Genomic DNA, 19,493 nt, shown 5'->3' with positions numbered 1-19,493 from the left:
TTTTTGCGAATTTTATCCAAATTGTGACTCCCAAAGTGTTTTGGCAATAGAGTGAAGGACAAGCACGCAGGCCTAATGGATAATTTTACATTAATAACTGTGACTTATATGTGCCAGTGTAAGACCTATGATTCCACTGTGGGAGTCAGACCATAATTAAATATCTAACTCTGTAGTGGGGCAATGCTGGTGGTAAATGGGGTATTGACTTTTGGCTCGTATTTTGACTAAAACTACAAACACAATGTAAGGACTTCAGCAAATCCCAATGCCTAAGGTGGTAATGTATTCTGTAAATCAATAATATATTAGTAATAAAAATGACCAAAGCATGCATCCATTAGGAATTCATAATAGAAATTTGTTTAGGTTATATAGTGTATGTATTGATTGCTGCTATTTAAAGATGAAGTATGTCTTTGAAGCAGAGTGCTTATATATGTAGCTGCCTACATTTTAAATTCATTTATTTTTAATATGAAGATAGACTTGATAACATGGGGAAATATGTATGAATAGGAGTCTGTATTTTATATTGCAAAATGTTATGGGAATATAAGTGCGCTGAGAAGCCACAAGTAGATGCCTGATGTTTCTGAAACCTAAATCTTGGATTTCAACAAAATAGCAAGCAATAGATGTGGTAGCCACTGTTTGCAGCTCCAGGCTTCCAGGTAGCTTAAGTTTTTCTTGGCTTTGTGCCTTAACATTGAGTTGCTTACCTGTGGATTTTGCAGTAGAGTGTATAATGTAAGCTGCTGCAATGTAGGGATACTGTGCCTAGGCCCTGCTTTGCCGGACTGGCAGGGACGGAGCTGGGGTACAGAGCTGCCGGCAGAACACAGTGCTGCTGGCTCTCAACAGCTGGCTCTCTGCAGCTCCCACAGCTGGCACGAGGGGTTGTGCAGCCAGAGAGCACTCCTGGGACAGTGCCAGGGCTGGGAGCACCTGCAGCACCCTGCCTGGGAAGTGGCATTTAGGGAGTAGAGCCCCTGACCCATCCTAGTGACACCACACCAGGCCCCTACATGTCCCTGATGTTGATGTTGTAGGGTGTACAATAGCTAACAACACCAAGAGGCCAGTTCCTGTCCTTTACAGAATTACATGAATTTATGAGATAGCCATAGTGGAAGGCAGAATTAAAACAAAAAACGCCCAAGACAGACAAACCTGCTAAACACATAGTGCCATACCTACACTTTCATCCATCCTTCTACACTTGCTCTGGCTGATTAGTCCAGCTCCAGTGCATCTGCATTGTTACCTTCTGTAATGATGAAGGGTGGGGAGGACAATTCACATGCTATAGCTGCAGTCTTTGTGCCTCACTGCAGCAAATAAAAACTGTTTTAGATTACACAGATTATGGTTCATTATGAAAACAAAGCAAGACTGACTGAAAAATCCCATCTGTTGGTTTACATCAAGCAATTCCCTTCCTCCTCCTTGCCATTTTTTATTCCTGGGCATTTAAAGAAGCTGTCCTGAAACTTTTTTCTATTTACAGCCACTAAAGGCAGTATACAAACCTTGTCTTTGTGGATAAGCTTAGCAGCTCTGCATAAAAGCTTACTGGAGGTTTTGTGGTGTAGCTTGTTTGTTTGTTTGGTTTTTTTTTTTTTTTGTTCTGGGGTTGTTAAATTTTTTAGCAAGGGGTCTTTGTTTTGTTTTGTAAGTTTGTTTTTGTTTATTTGTTTGTCTTTTTAACTGTAAGTTAAAAAATTTAGTGGGTTCCATTCAGCTAAATCCTCCTTCCTCTTCCTCTTCTCTTTCTTCCAAATCTACACTGATCCTTAGAACAGAAAGAAAGTCCTATGATCAACCATCCAGACTGTTTGCACAGTAGAGATCTCACCCAGTAATTTGTGAATCAGGCATCGGTGTGTTCCAGAAAAATACTCAGTCATTGTTTAAGGACTTCAGCTGATAAGGAACAAATCATATATATATATATATATATATATATATGTATATATATATATATATATATGTATATGTATAACTGTTCCATGGAAACTTGCTCACATGGTTAAAAATGCTTACCTTATTTCTATCTCCTTGTATCAGACTTCAGCTTCCAGATCTTGAATCTTGCTTGCCTTTTTCTACTAGATTAAAGAGAAATATTTTCCCTTGGTAGTTACCTGCAGACTACAATAATCTTTTAAATGAGTTAAACAGACTAAGTACTTTTGGTGGCTTTCCAGGCTCTACTTGTTTTTTTTTTTTTTTTCCTTTATTTGTTAAGTTCTTTTGCAAACCCTTTCAAAGTTTCTGACAACCCCTCTGAAGTGTAGGCACCACAATGAGTACATATTCCAGGAATGGTCTCATTAACACCATATGCAGGGCAATTTCATCTCCCCACTTCTACTTATTATTCACCTCCTCATACTTGCAGAGATCGTGTTTGCCCTTTGAGCTACTGCGTGTGGTTCAAATTGTTATCAGTTATGGAAAGAGTCTTGTTTCAGAGTGGCTGCTTGCAGGGCTGTGGCCTCACATGTAACGAGCACTTCTATTCTTACATGGACTTGTATTTGTCTTGTTCAAGCGTGGTCTGCTCAGACAGTGTGTAGATCAATCTGAAAAACAGACAAGGTCTGTGTCATTATTTAACATTTCATCAGTTTTTGCGCTGACTGCAAATTTGGCAAGCTCGGAGTTTATTTTCTCTCAGATCATCGTGAAGCGTGTTGAATGATTTTGGACTGATGAGGTTCTTGCTGAACTTCCAGAAATGCTCTGGTTGAGATGACAGTTCCACATTTACGTTAGTTTTTGAGAAGCAACAGCTAATGCATTTTTCCTGTGTGCAAGTGGACTTATGTTCTGTTTTATGCTTTTTAGCTTTTTCTCGTTTTTTTTAAAAACCTTTCTAGTAGCAGTGTGTCAGTGCCCAAAATCAAGCTAAAACACAGCAAGGGAGTTCCTAAGAGGGTTTTGGGTTTCTAACAAACTCAAATTTTTCAGACTGAAAAATATTGAGTGTTTTGCTATTAATATCTTTCCAAATACATGCTAGAACAGAAAGCATCTCTTTATCACTGTGAATGATGAATAATTTTGTTTGCCTCTTTGTAAATACAGATTGGAGAGTGGCTGAGTATTTGTAGGGAGTTCAGTTTATGCTTGATAGCTGGTTGTCTTTGACCCACAAACCTTACTAGTTTAAAAATAGTGATGCTTCTTTAAAAATTCTGCAAGCATATTTTTTCTTAGTTTGATAGTCCACAGTTATTTCATTTGTATTTTGAGCTTCTAGTGCTGCGTGTTTCCAAACTGTAATTTGTACTTGTTAACTACAGTGCCACAAATTTTTTAAAATTTATTTTTTTAAGTGGGGGTAGACTATTTAACAAAAGAAGCCATTTCTCATGATTGCAGAGTTGGAGATTTTGTTATCTGGAAACAGACTTCTCAGTTTACTGTCTGCATTTTTAATCTTAGATCTTTATTTCTGTTTAATTTTGTGTTAAATATTTTAACCTATGAGGAGCTATCTGGCTAAAACCCTCAAATATTTGTGTTAGCAGTCAAGACTGTGGTCTTTTTTTTACTTACCAAATAAAGTTGGTTTGTGGTTATTTGCTCATAGACATTTGTGTGTTTGTTGATGGTGGTGGTTTTGTTTGTTGTTGTTTTTTGGGGAGTAATTTTTTGGTTTGTTTGTGGTTTTTGTTTATTTGGATGTTTTTTTGTCTGTGATGAACACAGTCAATTAGGGCAAATATAACAGTGCATCAAAAAGACTGGCTCAACAATAAACTTGCTCAGTGACCTTTTGTATTTTGCCCAGGTTGTTACCCCTTGAATTTTTTTTCCTTTTTCAACCCTACACAGTTTGTGGAGCTTTAGAACTGTAAGTAGAAAAATCTTATTTATTTATGAAGGTTTTTCCTTGCGCTCCAAAAATTCCCTTGGAGGGACAGTGGCAGCAGAATTCTTTCCTCAAATATGAAAAGGAAGCACAAGATAATGGAAATATGTAACAATTCTATTCTTAGAGCAGAAAATTCTAAGTGTGAAGTATAAATAACTTTAGAAGAACAATGCTTGAAACAGGTACAAAAGGAAATGGATATCACAGATAGAAGAAAAAGTGCTTGAAATGGATCCTTTGTTAGATACAAGTTAGTTTCTATTTAGAAAGTGCACTTAAATGCACTGCAACATAATTGCATTAGAAATTTAATTAATAATCTCCCAGAAAGTTTTCTGGAAACCTTTCCCTGGTGCATTTTTTTTTTTTTTCCCAACTTGGAAGAATCTTTCAAAGCCCTTTAGAGGCAAACAGCACAGGGGATTTGCCAAGTGCCAAGCAAGTGCTTGGTTTTCCAAGAGCACTTTCTGTGCCTTTCTGCCTGAGCATCCTCTGGTGTCACAGCAGTCCTGGGGCTTGAAAAAAGTCCTGCTCTCTCTGACACCCTATTTATAGTTGAGGGAGGAATGGACTCTTTCATCAGGTTATTTTGTTGAAAATATTTCTTTGCCTTTGGGCCCACTATCTCTCTCTGATTAGGCTGGGCAAATATATCCTGGTTTTTGCTGCCAGAGAGATCAGCAAAAGATTTACTTCTTTCATCTACCTCTTGAAGGAGGACAATCTGAAACAAGTCTAGTGATTGTGTTTATAAAAAAAAAAAAAGAAGGATAAAATAGAGTCTTCCATCCATCACAGTTGTTTGCAGTGGTTTTCTCCTGAAGCAACTTAGATAATTTTTTTTCAGCCATATTTTCATTGAACTGGTGAGCACTGTGCCCTCAAGTGTAGCATCTGCACCTGTTTGTTTGTTACTCATGCTGCATGACTCTCCTTTTGTGTGCCACTGTAGCTCCTGTTCCTAACCTGCACACATTTCCTCTTCTCTTTGAAGTGTCCTTTGGGCCACAGACCCTCCTTTTATTCACTTGTGCACATGGGTGTCTGCGAAGGAGCCCTGCAGTAATTAATTATGATACCAGTGCTGCAGGGACTTCCATAAAACAAGGCTGCCTTTTAACCAGTATGAGGTTGTGGTTTTATTTGGGGTTGTTTTTCTGTTGTTTTTTTTGTTGTTGTTTTACTTAGCACAATGTCTCTGTGACTACTCACACTTGTTATTGCTGATTTTAAAATGCTTTTTTAAGCTATTGTTAACCACTTGAGGGCTGGAGTGGAAAATGAATAGAAACTTGTATCCTGGGACACCTCCACAGCTGGTGAGGTGTGGGAGAGCAGGATTCAGAGTGTTTACTGCAGATACAAATGGAGTAAGGGGAGTTTGGGCACATTGTTGTGCCCTGGCTGCCCCACATCTGCAATGGCAGTCCTGGTGGTACCACAGGGTAGCATCCCCTCCCTACTACAAAGCCCAGAAGCTCTCAGCTGTTCACATGACTTTTCTGGGGGCAGTCGATATGTCCAGGGCATTTCCGGGAGCCGACAGCTGAGTAATTTTTCATATTTATTTTTTTTTTTTTTCTTTAATTATCTTTTTGTGAGTCACCTTGAGATGGGGACAGCATTGTGTGCATGTATTACATCCACACACACCTGAATCTAGCTATACAAGTGTTTCTGGAGCAATATTTGCATGGGTTATATTAGGTGGGAAAATAATTAAGCACAGTGCTTGCTGTGAGCAGGTGGGCACAATAGGAAACTTCATCACTCAAGATTATAGTTGTGTTTCCTAGAAGGTGAGGCATTTTCTGGAAGGTAATTCATTAGTTTTAATGTTTTGCTGTTTTCTGCTGAGGAGAAAGGGGTACTACAAGCAAAAATATGTGAATTCCTTGAAAATCTGCTTTTACTTCAGGTATATTTCCACCTGGAGCAAGTGTACATGTTTCAGTTCATTCCCCAAATTTAATTCTCCTACTGTTCTTTATTTTTAAGATGGAGGGGAAGTGAATAAAGTTGGCCCCTGTTCAGATGCATGTAAATGCTTCTGAAAAGCTCTTTGAAGCTGCTAGTAACTTCAAGGTGAAATCATTGATATTTTGAGGTCAAAGGAGGAGGGGGAGTAAATGTCACAGAGTTTGGGGAGTCATCATTCAGAGGAGTGGAAAGAACGGCTTGGCACAGCCTACTTGTAATTCTTGCTAGTGTATCAGCAAAAAGGGATCTTGGATCTCGTGCCAGTGTTCCTGGGATGGAGCTCATATGTGGCATGCTAGGGAAAACCTCATCCAGCAGCTGGGGACTGGGTTATCTTTGTAGATTATTCACAGGTAATCTACAGTAAGAAGCACCCATTGGTTTCTAAATTCAGTGACCTTTAAGGTGTGTTCAGTAGGTGACCCCAAATGTCATTTTGCCATGTAGAAAACTACTTGCTTGCTTGCCATTTTGCCTGTTTCATGTGCATCATGCTTTTTTAGAAGTTTAAGAAGTGCGTACATATAAAAAGTATAATGGAATGCAATTCTGAGAAGTCAAGATCTTAAGGTAGTCTCAGACTTCTTTATAAAACTTTCACAGTTATGGGTAGTGGAAAGAAAAAATTCTGTGTTGCTGTTTATGGCAGAGACTCAAAGGAGCTGTGATGGCTGAAACACAAAGAAAAATCAGTTATTAATGATCTATGATTTAGCCATATTACTTCCTTGACATGGTTACACTAGTCTTTGAGGTCTGGGTAACTTCTTGTAAAATGAACACTAAAGGTGTCATTTTTGGCCTTTGATGTAAAGCCATTGGTTTAAATTAAATATTTAAATATTTAATATTTAATTTAAATATTTGGGGCCTCAGACTTTTCTACAGATATTTGAGTGACAGGCTCTAATACTTCGGTAGAAATTCTTTTTTGTCTGCCTGTCTTTTTTCTCTGGACAGTTTTCCAGATTTCACATGGTTCTCCTTTCCAGGCAGTACAAACTTAAAAATAGATTTACTGCTCTGATAAACAAGTCTGTAAACAGCACAAAGTAATCTTCACTCTGCTGTTCATCATTTCTGTAATAATGCAGATATTTCTACAAGAGCTTTAATGTTCCCCTTCAGAGGCTTTTCAGGGAACTGTAAATCAAAATTAAACTTTAACTTTGCGAAGGTATTACTTGGTAGAAATCTATTATTTGCAGCTCTTCAGCAAAGCTCCAAATATATCCAACCTGTCTAATTTTCCACAGCCTTTAAAAGAATTTCTGAACCTGTTGAGTTCACTGGGTCTCTTCCTGACTTTTTTGAGTTTTGGTTAGTTACTTTGGTGTGGTTTTTATGTTTGGGATTTCTCCTGCCCCCCACATTTTTTTCTCCTATGGTGAGATAAAAGTCAAATTTGGGTTCTGTTTTGTCTTCAGTAGCAGACTATCTCCAACTTTTGAGAATGCATTTGTGTCTTGGCCTCCTCCAATTATCCTCATCCTGTTTCCTGTAGCCCAGGGCTGCCACCTCCCAGTTCACAGTGGTACAAGATGCAGAGGAAATATTACTTGGGAAATATCCATCTAGGGCACCACTAAATCCTACTGAAGAGCATTCTAATGGCAAACCTAAAAGAGCTCTGCTGGTAACAGGAAAGCTATTCTACCTTTGCATTCTTTTAGAAAGAGTGGGAATTTAAGATAGTGTTTTAAACGGGAACAAAAACAAAACATAATTTTAAATGAGCTTATGAAATGAAATCTAAAAGTTATGAACAGATTCTTTTTACTTAATGTTCTTAGGCTGAACCCTTGATGCTCATTTATCTGCTTCTATGATCATACCTGTTATGGTGGTTTAAAAAACGTTTTTATATGAGATTAAAAAATTAACCTTACAAATGGCTACAATTTAAACCTACACTGGAGTCATTTGAAATGGGGCAAATTCTGTTATTACTCAAGTCCTACTTGCTTCACTACATTAATTTGTGCTGTATTAAATTTGAGATACCAAGGTTGTTCAGCAATGTCAAAGTCAAAGCTTCTCTGAATTTGAGGTGTTTTGTTTTATTTTGTTTTGTTTTTTAGGGTTTTTTTGGGGGGGGGTTTTTTTTGGGAGGCAGTTGAGTACCTACTGTGACAACAATAACTTTGAGTTGGGTAAGAAATAAGTGGCATGTTTTTCCTTACTGAGGACCCCAGCGAAATTTGTGGTGTGTGGATTTGTAAAAAGGTCTGGTCCTTTTTTACAGCCACAGGTCCCTCTGTGGCTCAGAACCTAATGCTTCCTTTATTGAGAATACAAATGTCTCAGTGTTACGGACCAGGATATAAAAGCCAGACATTTTAATAATGTCACTGTTAGGCTGGAGGGCAAGTTTATCATAAGGGTTGCTTATAGAAATTAAGCACCACAGTGCAGGGCTTTAAACTCAGGCACTTTCCCTGTCTGTTCACAGCTTTCCTACACTTGATGAAAGGTAATTCACATGAAGGAAGCCTGTAAATTTAAAGAACATTTGTACCATAAGTATCTAGTATGTGCCTTTCATTACAAATTAGATGATCCGCTGCAAATGAAAAGATAGTCGGGAATAACTTTTTTTCGTGTGATTCGGGGCCTAAATATTAATATACTTGTATTCAACATTCCCTTGAAGGCCATGTTTTGTTTGTCTGTTGTTCTCAACTTGTTGCTTCTGCTTTAATTAAATTAATTGAAGTGACATTTAGCTCAGGCTGAGACTGTGCTTCTGACCTCAGATTTGAAGGTAGGTTGTCATGTATTTTTGAAAAGCACTCTAAATTCAGCCTCCCTTCCTTGTAAAAATATTTTCCTTTCTTCCTATGACCTGAACTAATCTTTTCTGAGCTGATTCAACTCTGTCAGCCCAGCAGAAATCTCCCCACTTCCTTTCTCCCCCCCTGGTTTCTTGGTGAATTATTATTGCACTACCTGCCTCATGAAGGGTGCAGCAAGCACAGAACTGGATGCACGTCCAGCAGTGGATCCGTGGCTGGAGGGAGGAGAGTTTGTCTTGGGAAGGAATCAGGAACCCTTTTCCTTTCAACAGCACTCTCCTGCAGGTGGACTTACCCCAGACCACTGCCTCTTCAGCAGCTCGGAGGGTGGTGGCCCTTGGTGACACCTTGTGTAGAGATCAGCTTCAGAGGTATTCACCCCTCCACAAGGGGGAAATGGGTGAGGATGAGGCCCTGTTGAAAGGCAAGTTGTTGCAGTTCTGAGTTTCCCGTCCCTCACTAGTGAGGCAGCAGCCCATGAGCCCCAGAAGGTGGGGATGGAGAATCAGACAGGAATCAGATGCCGTATTGCTGTCGCACTGCTTCCTCCCACAGCCCCGATTTGGGTCTCCCTGGCTCAGGCCGCCTTCACACATTGCCTCAGTCACCTCCTCCTGTCAAACTCCTCCATTCAGAGCTACCACTCTGTGGTTTTGTTCTTTTATCACTTTGTTCTCTTCTCTCCCAGGGCCTTGCAATGACAGATTTCTCTTGTGAACAGTCATCCCTGGGTGCAGATGCATCCACTTCACTGTTGTTGGCTTTTTCTGGTGGTCTTCCACAGCACACTTTGCCCACTGTCTGTGAGTTTATTTTCTCTTCCCTAGGAAGATACTGAGAGATTATAAGAGAATTCACTGCTTCTTACTTAAGGAAAGCTTCTTCATGCTTTGGGAATGTAAGGGGGAAGAATAAGGCAATTTATCAGCTGAGTGTGGCAAAGGGATGAGGAGTGTTGTTGGTATGAAGAGTGAACAGTAGAATTACCCCAGGATGTAGCTGTCTGGTGCTTGATCCTCTGGCCTTACTGGGAATCCAGAGGATGGTGATAAGGGCCAGTTGTTTGTCCATCATTGTTTTGAGACCTTGGGTGACTAGAAATGTGGAAGGAGATCTGCACCAATAAAAAGTGCTTTTCATGAGGCTTCTGCATGGAGACAGATGCTTGCTTCAGAGATGTTTGGTTTAGGACTTGGCTAGGTTTTGGAGTTTTTTGTGCTTCTGTTTGTATCCATAGTTCTGTCACCTTGGAAAATTCACTGATTGTGTGTGAATTTTGGCAGTCTCCACAGAAAATCCTCTCTATGTTTGCTACAACCTTCTGTGTATCCTTTTAATTGTGAGGGAGGGCATCAGATATAAACTTAGAGATGAATATCTATTCTGTTTTCACTCACAGAAGCTGGGAGCAAATCCCTAGCAGGTATTTCTTGTTTAGCCCCTTGTGTGTTGTAATGGAGATACAGTAAGCAATTTATGGAACCATAAGATAGTTGACCTCAACCTCCACATAAACAGCACAGGAAAGTGTATGAGGATTTTCTGGTTTTTAGCTTTTATTTCTTTGGTTGCTTTGGCTGGGGTGTTGAACAGCCTTCTGTTTCTCTTCTTTTTTTGTGTACTCCATCCCACCATGTACAAAGATGCTCTTTCAGTTTTGAAGTCTGTTTATAGCTAGCTGTTTGCTGGGTAAAGGGGATCAAGGTGAAGGTGACCAAAGGAAAGTTGCAAATTACTTTTGATATTGTCTATAAAATAAGAAAGCCCAAGATGACCTAGGAGGATGTGGGTATTTGATTCATGTGGGGAAATCAAAGCCGAAGCCACATGCTTCACTTTCTGAGGATACATCTAATTCTCTTCTTCCTTTCTGTGGCAGATTTTAGAGTGCTTAATGGGGGAGAGAAGATAATGTTCCCAGTTGATAGATGAGACAGCAATCAGCTGAGGCACATAGGGGAGAGCTGGGAGTGGGGACCAGAACAGTCCAGCACTGCTGATGGCTTCAGTCTTCATTTCTTCCCTGGGGAGCTGGATATGGATGTTGCAAGCCCTTGCTGCAATGTCTTGGCACCAGCCTTTGTCTGTAGGATGCACCTTTCTTTAACCCCTCTGCAGGCTGAGAGTAGAAGAAAGGCTTTTCCAGCCTGTCCATCAAGAAGAGACAGAGTTGTTTGTTTTGTGGTTGTGTGTGGGTTTTTTTGTTGTTGTGTATTTTGTTTTTTGGGGTTTTTTTGTGATTTTTTTGTTAGTCAGCATCTGCAGAGAAAGTGGGGGAGAAACAATGATATTTCCGTATTTTTATATTAATCATAAGATTTCAGAGAACTTTGGACCAACCAAGCTTTTTTAAGCTGGTCAGAACTTTGTTGATATAAAATGCTGGGAAATTGGGAGTATTGGATGCTTGAGAAATGTTTATTGTCATCATCTTTAACTCAAGCTTTTGCTTGCTATTAATATTGTTCTTGAGATCAGAGGCCAGACATAATTTGGATGAAGGAAAAGAGAGAGAAGAAATACTGAGCAATGTCTGCATGCTGCAAAAATGCACTAAGGAGCATTTATATCCTAATAGGGAGAAGTAGGGCCCTGGTTTAGAAAAGCACTTCAGAATATGGAGAGAGCCCTACAAAGCTCATTGACTGAAAGGATTTCCGCTCCTACCCACACCTGAGTAGGCTTGAGAGTAAGGGGAGGGCGACTTTTTTTATTATTACTTTATGATTTTTTTCCCCACAGACCCAAGGTGAACTGTGGGAGTATTGAATACCACAAAATTACCAACACAGAAGCATTCTTCCAAATTACTAGGAAACCTCTTCCCTCAGCATGCTCTGTTTGCACTTGGGAACAGTAAGTCAGATACTTAGCTGGGCAGACCAAACCATAGACAGAGCTTGTGGAAATAATTATCTCTACAATTCCAGCTTTTGTTTCACGGCCCTTAAATATGCACTGAAATTTCGTTCTGAAAATTCTGAGCCAGAACATGACTTTGCTGGGAAAATTGCATATAAAACCTAATTAAAAGCATCAACCCACACTTTTCTTTTAAAAGTACATCTACTACCATCATGCCTCTAAATGTAACAGAGCTCAACAAGTCTCTAGCAGCCAAGGAGACACATAATTTAAAGGCTATTTCAGCATTTGATTAAGCACACAGTGATAACTACAAGCCCGTGCCCTGCAGGCATGACAAGAGGCAATTATGTTCTGAGGTCAAAAGCGAGGGGGAGAAAAAGCACAAGATTTTGATGACTTACTTAATTTTCCAGCTCCTGAAATTAGCAGAGACAAAGGAGTTCTAAATCGCCCAGATAAAATCCTGTCATTATCTGTTGCCTTTTCACCCTCTATTCTCACTTTGCCCTGCAGAAGCTCAGGAGGATTATTTTCCACCAAATGGCTGCACTTAAAAAACTCAAGTTGGCACACATTTAAACGTTAAAGAATTTGAAAAACACTCTTTTTAAGTTCTGTATTTAGATGGCTGACTGCACATAGGATCCTGGAAAAAGGCACCTGTTTTTCAAACTAGTGACCAGCCATCAGCTCCTCTTGACTTCTAGCCAACGATTAGGTCACTTATTTAGGAGATTAAATAAGGAGCTCAATGAGAGACTGCAAAGATAGGGAGCTGCTCAAAGAAGAGAGAAGTGAATTAATGAATTAATACAATTGTGCTATTTTACAGATGGGCTTTGATGTATCTTGTTTCACAGCAAAAAAGCAAAACATCTTTGCTCCTTACAGGAAAACCAGTAAAAATGATTAAGTAAGATTATCATATAGGTACACAACAACAAAAAACGTGTTCACAAGGAGATAAACAACCAGGCTCTAATCTCCCTTTGGAGTATTTATTGCAGATACTGGAGTAGAAAAAAAAACCATGGAGAGCAAGAGATTTGGTGGACAATGGCAGGATGGAAAACATATGCTTATTGCTTTAGGAGAAAGCATGATAAGAGATCATGCTGTATTACAGTATTCAGCTGCTTCTGTTTTTTCCAGGGTGTTAAATTTTTTATGCTTTTTATCCAGAAAATAAATGTGAATGTTGACTCCATGATAGCACAGGGAGGTGTCTGTTAGCGAAAGCTGTCCTTCTTACAGCAAGCAGTCGAGTGATTATGTGAAAGGCAAAAAGGTGAATTCCAGGAAGTTTAAAGCCAAATCTAGAAATGTTTGCATCTGTCCAGAGATTCTTTACTGGAGGCTAGAAAATGAGCTTTTATTTTGGGGAAGGGGTGTTCAGCTTTGGTTTGGGGTGTTTGCAGGCATCCTTGGAACTGATATGCTTGCAGTTTTAGTAGATCAATTCTGTAAAGTCTCATGTACAGGAGGAGACACACCCATGATGCTAGAAATTTGTTCTCATTTGAGGTAGAGAAATATCTTTAATGGTTTTGTAACTTGCTTTTAGTAATGCTTAATATCTTATTTCCAGCATAACACAAGAGTTGTTAGCTGCATTTGTACAGTATTGCTGTTGGACAAATGCACCAGGTTTGTATGGTTGAATTCTCAGGCATTTAATTTTTGTGATTTCAAGCAGGGTTTTCCTCAGCCCTCACATGTTCAATGTCTTTCTTTGATGTAGAATAGTTACTGAAAAAAACCCCCAAAAAATAGGAATTAAGAGCAAAAATTTACTTTCTGAACCATGTGGTGTAGAAGTTTTGTATTCTGTACTGGGAACTGTAAAAAGTAAAGTAGTATTAGCAGCTCTCTTTGCCCTTTGTATAGCCTCCATTAACCTTCCAGAGAAAAAGATCTAAATTGCCCAAGAACTGGGCCAAGCCATAGCTCCAAACAGCTAATATTGCCTGTAAACCTCGTTTTGTCATTTTTTTGGCAGTTAACAGGAGTCATCTAAGCACATGGCAGGAGGAGGGAGGGCCCTTGGCCTCAGCATTCTGCCAAAAGCTGCTAGAAACCTTCTGCCTCCCATGTCACCAATCTGCTCAGGTTTAGCAAGAACAGGCTTGAGAGGAGAGCTCACCACAGCTCTTTTCCAAAATCAGAATCCTGTCATGAGAAGTTTTTTGGTCAGCACTGGCCTTTTGCCATGGAGTCCAGTGTTTGACAGAGCAGGGCTTGGTGCAGGTTTCTGTGGACAAATCCCTGTAAGCTAACTTAATGCCTCTTGAAGCTGTTTGTAGGGTAGGCAAAAATTTCTGGGATCTGCTGGCTCTGCCTTTCTGGCTTATCTCTTCTGTCAAATGTTGTCTCTGACATTGTCCCATCCTTCCTCCACTCACCTTGTTGACTGGTGGTATCAAGCCAAGGGTAAGAATGAGGTAGTGCACCTTAGAGGTTCATGCCTGTCCTCCTCATTTTCCTCCTCTTGTAACAGGAGAAGTTGGTGGCAGTGAGAATTTATTGTGTTACACAAATACATGGTGCAGTATGAGCCCAGGGCAAAGCCGTTTCTCTGATCTCAGGGAAGGAGAACATCTCAAGTGATCCAAACCCTAAAGCTGTGCTAATTGTGCAAACTATTATTCAAGAATAAGCACATGTCTCTCTTGGGAGTTTGGCAATTAGTCCACACCTCTGGCACATCAGGGAGGGTCTGATATCAAAGTGATCCCTGCAGATTTACAGAAATCAGAATCTGAGAATCTGTCCAGTGATACATAAATGAAACAACTGATAATAATAGAAGGATTCATGGAAGTCAGTGTGTTGGATTGCTGCCTGACAGACAGGCAGCCTTGATATGGTCAAAATGGTATTTTGAGAAACATCAATGTACTCTTTTCCATAAGCAAACTTGGTATGCGTGTACCATGGGGAAGTTCTATGGAAAAAACCAGCAGAACATTGGATGGGGTTTTGGTTTAGGCAGAGGGTATTTTGGTGTTTTTATAATGGGGCCAGGAGGAAAGGGAGTTGCTGAAAGATGCCTGGTATCAGATGGGCCATGGGTCTACTGGAGGCTTAAACCTCTGTCGCCATCACATGGAGACAGGCTTGAGTTGTATGTTGGGTTTTGTGGTGGAAATGTATAAATGGAGCACATCTTCCCTACATCTGGAGACCTTTTTGGTGCAGGTGAGTTTCCATTCTTCTGGAATAAAGGAGGAAATTAGTTGGCTTTTATTTCAGCTTGTGACTAGGTGTGCTAGGCTGGGAAATATTTGGTTCCTAGCATCACCATGGATATCCCATGAGATCTTCTGGAAGCTGCAAAACCCCTCTGTGACTGAGTTGAGAAAGACAATGCATAGCTACTTCATGTGGATATTTGGGGATTAATATATTCACATTCGTCAAGCTGTTTAAGATCTTTGGATCAAAGAGGCTGTAAAGATGGGAAATACAATTGCTTGTTGTCAAGTGACATTGTTTACTAATACTTTAGGGCTTTGTTTTCAAGGCATCTCAAAGTGTGTTTCTTTTTTTTCTTTTGCAAACTGTAGCCTGGATTTCTTTTAAAACAGGTAAGATTTCTGAGAGCTCTTTAATTTCACAAGTATTTGCCAGCTATTTGACCATCTAGGCAGATCCAATGCAAAGCTAAGGCTGAATGTAAATCATCTGGTGTCCCATAAACTGGCCTTTCCATGGAAAGTACCACTACAGGGCCCAGACTTTGGGATGGTTGCCAGAACCTGCAGGCCATCCCCTGGCATGCTGCAGGCTACAGCAAAAGCCATTAGGATCACTTTTTCTAAGGGCTAAGAAAAGGACCAGGAGCAATACAGATGTTATTACATCTGCTGTAGGACAGGTGCAATCTTGCTGAGCAGGTGGGATCCCGGTGCTTGGATTGCTTGTTGTCATAAAATTTTCTTTGCTTGTTCAAGTACAAGGCAGGACTGTAATTTTATATATCAGAGCCAACTAATTTTTCACCTGGTAAGTAGAAATAATAACAATGCCATAGTTGCTATTTACCTCTTTCAATAAGAGATTTCTAAAGCCCTGTATACAAGGCATCTGTAGCTTGTTTTTAAAATGAGAGAATCAAGTCACTGAGTGGAGAAGTGATTTCTCTGGGCAGCCAGCAAGCCAGCGACCGGACCCCGTTTCTGCAGATCTTATCTGAGTGGTACCGAATCTATCCAAGCACAGCATACGGGCAAAACCTGCTGCTGAACATGATTCTGCTTTTAACTTCAGCCTCAGTGTGGGAAGTCGGTGTTGACTGTGTCTCTGTGTTAATCCTTGCAGCTTTCAGCCGTGCCCCAGTGCCCATGGCTGTGGTCCGAAGGGAGCTGTCCTGCGAGAGTTACCCCATCGAGCTGCGCTGCCCGGGAACAGATGTTATCATGATCGAAAGTGCCAACTACGGCAGGACTGATGATAAAATCTGTGACTCTGATCCTGCTCAGATGGAGAATATCCGCTGTTATCTGCCAGATGCCTATAAGATTATGACTCAAAGGTATAGTATTTAATATTCTTTGTTTGCTGACTGCTGTTTTTTTAATCCGGAGTGTACACACCAGTTTGTGTGTGTGTTTGCATGAGAAAAATGCAGGTACTTAGTCTGGATGTGTGTGCACAAAGCTACAGCTATCATTGCTCAACTGTGGGTTTAACCGACTTGGTTTAGCATCACACAATATAAATAACATTTCCTGTATGTACTGCTCATCAGTCGTCTAGAGTCTCACTGCATCCCAATTTTCCATCCAAAATACCTAAATATCAAGGCTCTAAATGAATGTAGAAGTGAAATCTTTCTCAAAATGCATATTCACTAGTTTTTGTGCTGTGTTCAAACAGAAGGCCAGTAATTTCCTTGAAACAATCAATATTTTGTGTTCAGAATAACATTTAGTTTTCAAAACACATAGAGGCATCTGCATCCTTCCTTGTGTTGCCAGGCTTAGTTTTAGGGAAGATCTGAATTTCCAGTCAAGCATTGGTATTCTCATTGATGAATTGCTAAATTTCTGTAGAGTAACTGTAGCTGTTAAGTGTGGCTGCTGCATTTGGAAACGGTGAGATACAGTCAGACATGTGGACAGACTCCTGTCTGCCTTGCAGAGCCAGGGCCTAACAGTTTATTCCAACCTACAGGTATCTTGGTTATGAGAAGCCTTTTAAATGTTGCTGAATTTTTAAGGATATTTTCTGGCACAAGTAGTGTTGTGGGAAGGATTCATAAGTCTCAGCTCTCAAAGTGTAATTGAATTCAGTAATACATTCCTAATACATGAATAATTATTTAGTGCATTTGACTGTTAATTAGTAATAGAGATTAGTATTTCAAGGTATTAATAATGGCATTGGCACAGGCAAAGTGTTGCTAATTGATGTCATGACAACAGTGTTTGGGTCCTAACAGTGACCTCATGGCTTAAAGCAGTGCAGGGTTTTCATGGAGTATCTTGCTGTTGTTTGCTGTGAAATGCTGTGCACTAAAATGGGCTGGTGTAAGTGGCATGAGTTTCAGCTGTGTTTCACATGCTAACTGCTATTTTTGACTTCCCTTTAGAAACTGATGTATGTTGAGTATTTAGGTCTCAAAATGTTGAGAAGTCTCCTGGGAAATGTCCCCACTGCTGTGTGTGGCTCCTCTAAGACCGTTCTTTAAGTTGGAGTAGCTCCTGGAGTAGCTGGTTGAAGTCTTGTACACAGGGTTGTGCCAGCTACATTCTTGACAGAAGTGGGAAGAGTAACAACGTGCCATCAGCCAGTCCCTTGGATTTGGTGTGGTTTTAGTGGAATTACTGTAATTCTCCTGTTCAGGTTGTTAGTGGCTTCAAGCAGAAACCCTTAATCTCTGCATATTGGCAGAATAAAGCCATGTCATCCCCTTTGTGGCCTGTTACAAAGTATTAATATTTATATATATATATGTATATGTATTAGTGTCCTCTAGGCAGCAGCTCCAGAGCCAAATGCAGATCTCTGCAACCTTCTGGTCAGTCCCTACATGCAGCAAGTCTGCAATAAACACTGGCCCTTGGCTGAGGGAGGGCACATAATCATCTGCTGTGCCCATGGCACTGCAATTAAAACTTAGGGTGATTACTCACCCCCAGGTATCATCAGGGCAGGCTCACATTGCTTAGCAGAGGGTTAGCAGGGAAGCTCATCTCTGGGGCAAAGTATCTCTCTTCTTCCATTTGGGCAGAAAGTGGTGCTGGAGAGGATGGACACTGAAGGGGGTAAAGGTGTGCAGTCCTGTTACTGGGTACTATTGAGTTTCTTGAAAATAAATATAGCTTGATGTTAAAAGACAGGTGAAAAACGGGGAAAATATTCTACTTTACATTTTTGTCAGTCTCATTTCTTTTTTTAAGTCTCCATTAATTCAAAGAGTTGAAACAATTTAAAAATAAAGCCATTAAAATGAAATATGTTCTTAAGATGCAAACCAGTCTGTCAGCTCACATCTCTGAGTACACTTTGCAGCTGAGCCTCTGAAAAAAGTAAAAAGAAAATTGTGACAGCCTAGTCGTTGTGGCACTAACTATGGCATTTTCTTCTGAAAACCTCTACCTGCAAATTTAATCAGTTTAGCAGTATTTGGGTGGGTTTGCAGATTAATGTAGGCTCTAACACAGTGAGCTTGTCTTTGCTAATGCTGCAGGGTGGGGGAGCAGCTAGTGGGAACTGAAGATTGTCGTGACAGTGAAACCTGCATGGTAATTGAAGTTGTCTGTGTATGGAGAGAAAAGTGGTATGTGTAGTGTCTGCTTATTATGCATTGATTAATTATTGCATTCATAAATACACAGTCTCCTTGTAGGCTCAATACTAAGTTGTCTCACTACTGGCAGATTTTAATCAGCAACACTGCACAGCCAACTTGGACGCATTCTGGCATGGCTGTGGGGAGGGAGAGAGGGAAAGATGGGAAGGAAAGTGTGTGTGAGACAGAGGTGGTGCTAGCGTGTGAGCTGAGGCTATGAGTGAGAGATTTATGGTAGATATTAGTGATTGCTCCCCCAGCCCACCCCCACCAAAAAAAACCTGAAAAAAAACCCCAAAAAATCAACAGCCTGAGCTAACATGTTCCTTTCTTCTGTATGCTTATATAAATTAATTTTTGCAGACAACTGCATGAGGTTATTTTGAAAGGGAAAGGCATAAATCTTACGGTGTGTTTGTGGAGCCCCCTAAGCAGAAGGAACACAAGGAGTTCTTGCTGCAAGTATTGCCCTGAAATGGTCTACAGTCTTGGGAATATTGCTTGAAGTAAAGGACATTTAAACAGATTGTAGGGAGCTATTTTATAGGACATGAAATCTCTGAGGCCTGTTTTAGTTTTTTTGGTTTTTCATTTTTTTATTTTGCCAGCTCCTCCTTCAAACATCCGAGCAGCTGTTGACCGTAACAGCTCAGAAATTGTGCTTTATGAACTGAAGATTTTCTGATGTGATTAGAAAAAAATGTATTTTGTAGCATTTTTGCTTTGGAGAAGCATCTTTGGAAGGCCTGTAACAAACAATTAAACCCTAACCATGCCCATTGTAAATTGTGTGCACTGTACCATGGGAGACTTTGCTATGTCCTCCCTTGAGCGCCCGTGCCACAAAATTAACATATCATCCATTCCAACAGCCAGGGGTTCTCTGCGAACAATAGGGAAAAGCAGCCTCCTGTTCCCACAAGAGTTGCCTTTGTTTTTGTAGTGTTAACACAGTTTAATATAATAAAAGCACCCTAAAGAAAAAATAAGAATAAAAAAATAGTTTTTGGTGTGCTCTTTTGAACTTCCTGTTGATGCTTCTCACCAAGGAAGGTTCTCATCAAGGTTGAAAGCAAGGGAAGTAAGAAGAGGGGATCAGGTTTTTGCATGCATGTTCACAGAACTTTGTGCTGTCAATACCACTTTTGCATTTAACTTTGAAGTTTTT

General features: G+C 40.1%; 1 protein-coding gene across 50 annotated transcripts in view; it reads left to right on the top strand.

Moving 5' to 3' along the window:
- ADGRL3 (adhesion G protein-coupled receptor L3) overlaps positions 1–19,493 on the top strand; it is a 487,487-nt gene that overhangs the window by 212,470 nt on the left and 255,524 nt on the right. For 27 of the 50 annotated variants that reach the window (XM_086888938.1, XM_086888937.1, XM_086888933.1 and 24 more), the window contains 2 exons: positions 15,096–15,116; positions 15,850–16,063. In XM_086888938.1, coding sequence (XP_086745064.1) covers positions 15,096–15,116; positions 15,850–16,063 — 235 coding nt within the window. The remainder of the gene's footprint in view (positions 1–15,095; positions 15,117–15,849; positions 16,064–19,493) is intronic. The other 23 variants (XM_086888929.1, XM_086888924.1, XM_086888917.1 and 20 more) reach the window with 1 other exon arrangement.

Source organism: Cyanistes caeruleus, chromosome 5 (assembly GCF_971803275.1).
Source record: "Cyanistes caeruleus chromosome 5, bCyaCae1.hap1.1, whole genome shotgun sequence".
NCBI lineage: Eukaryota > Metazoa > Chordata > Aves > Passeriformes > Paridae > Cyanistes > Cyanistes caeruleus.
Note: the sequence above shows the minus strand (reverse complement) of the source record. Positions and strands in the feature narration are given on the sequence as shown.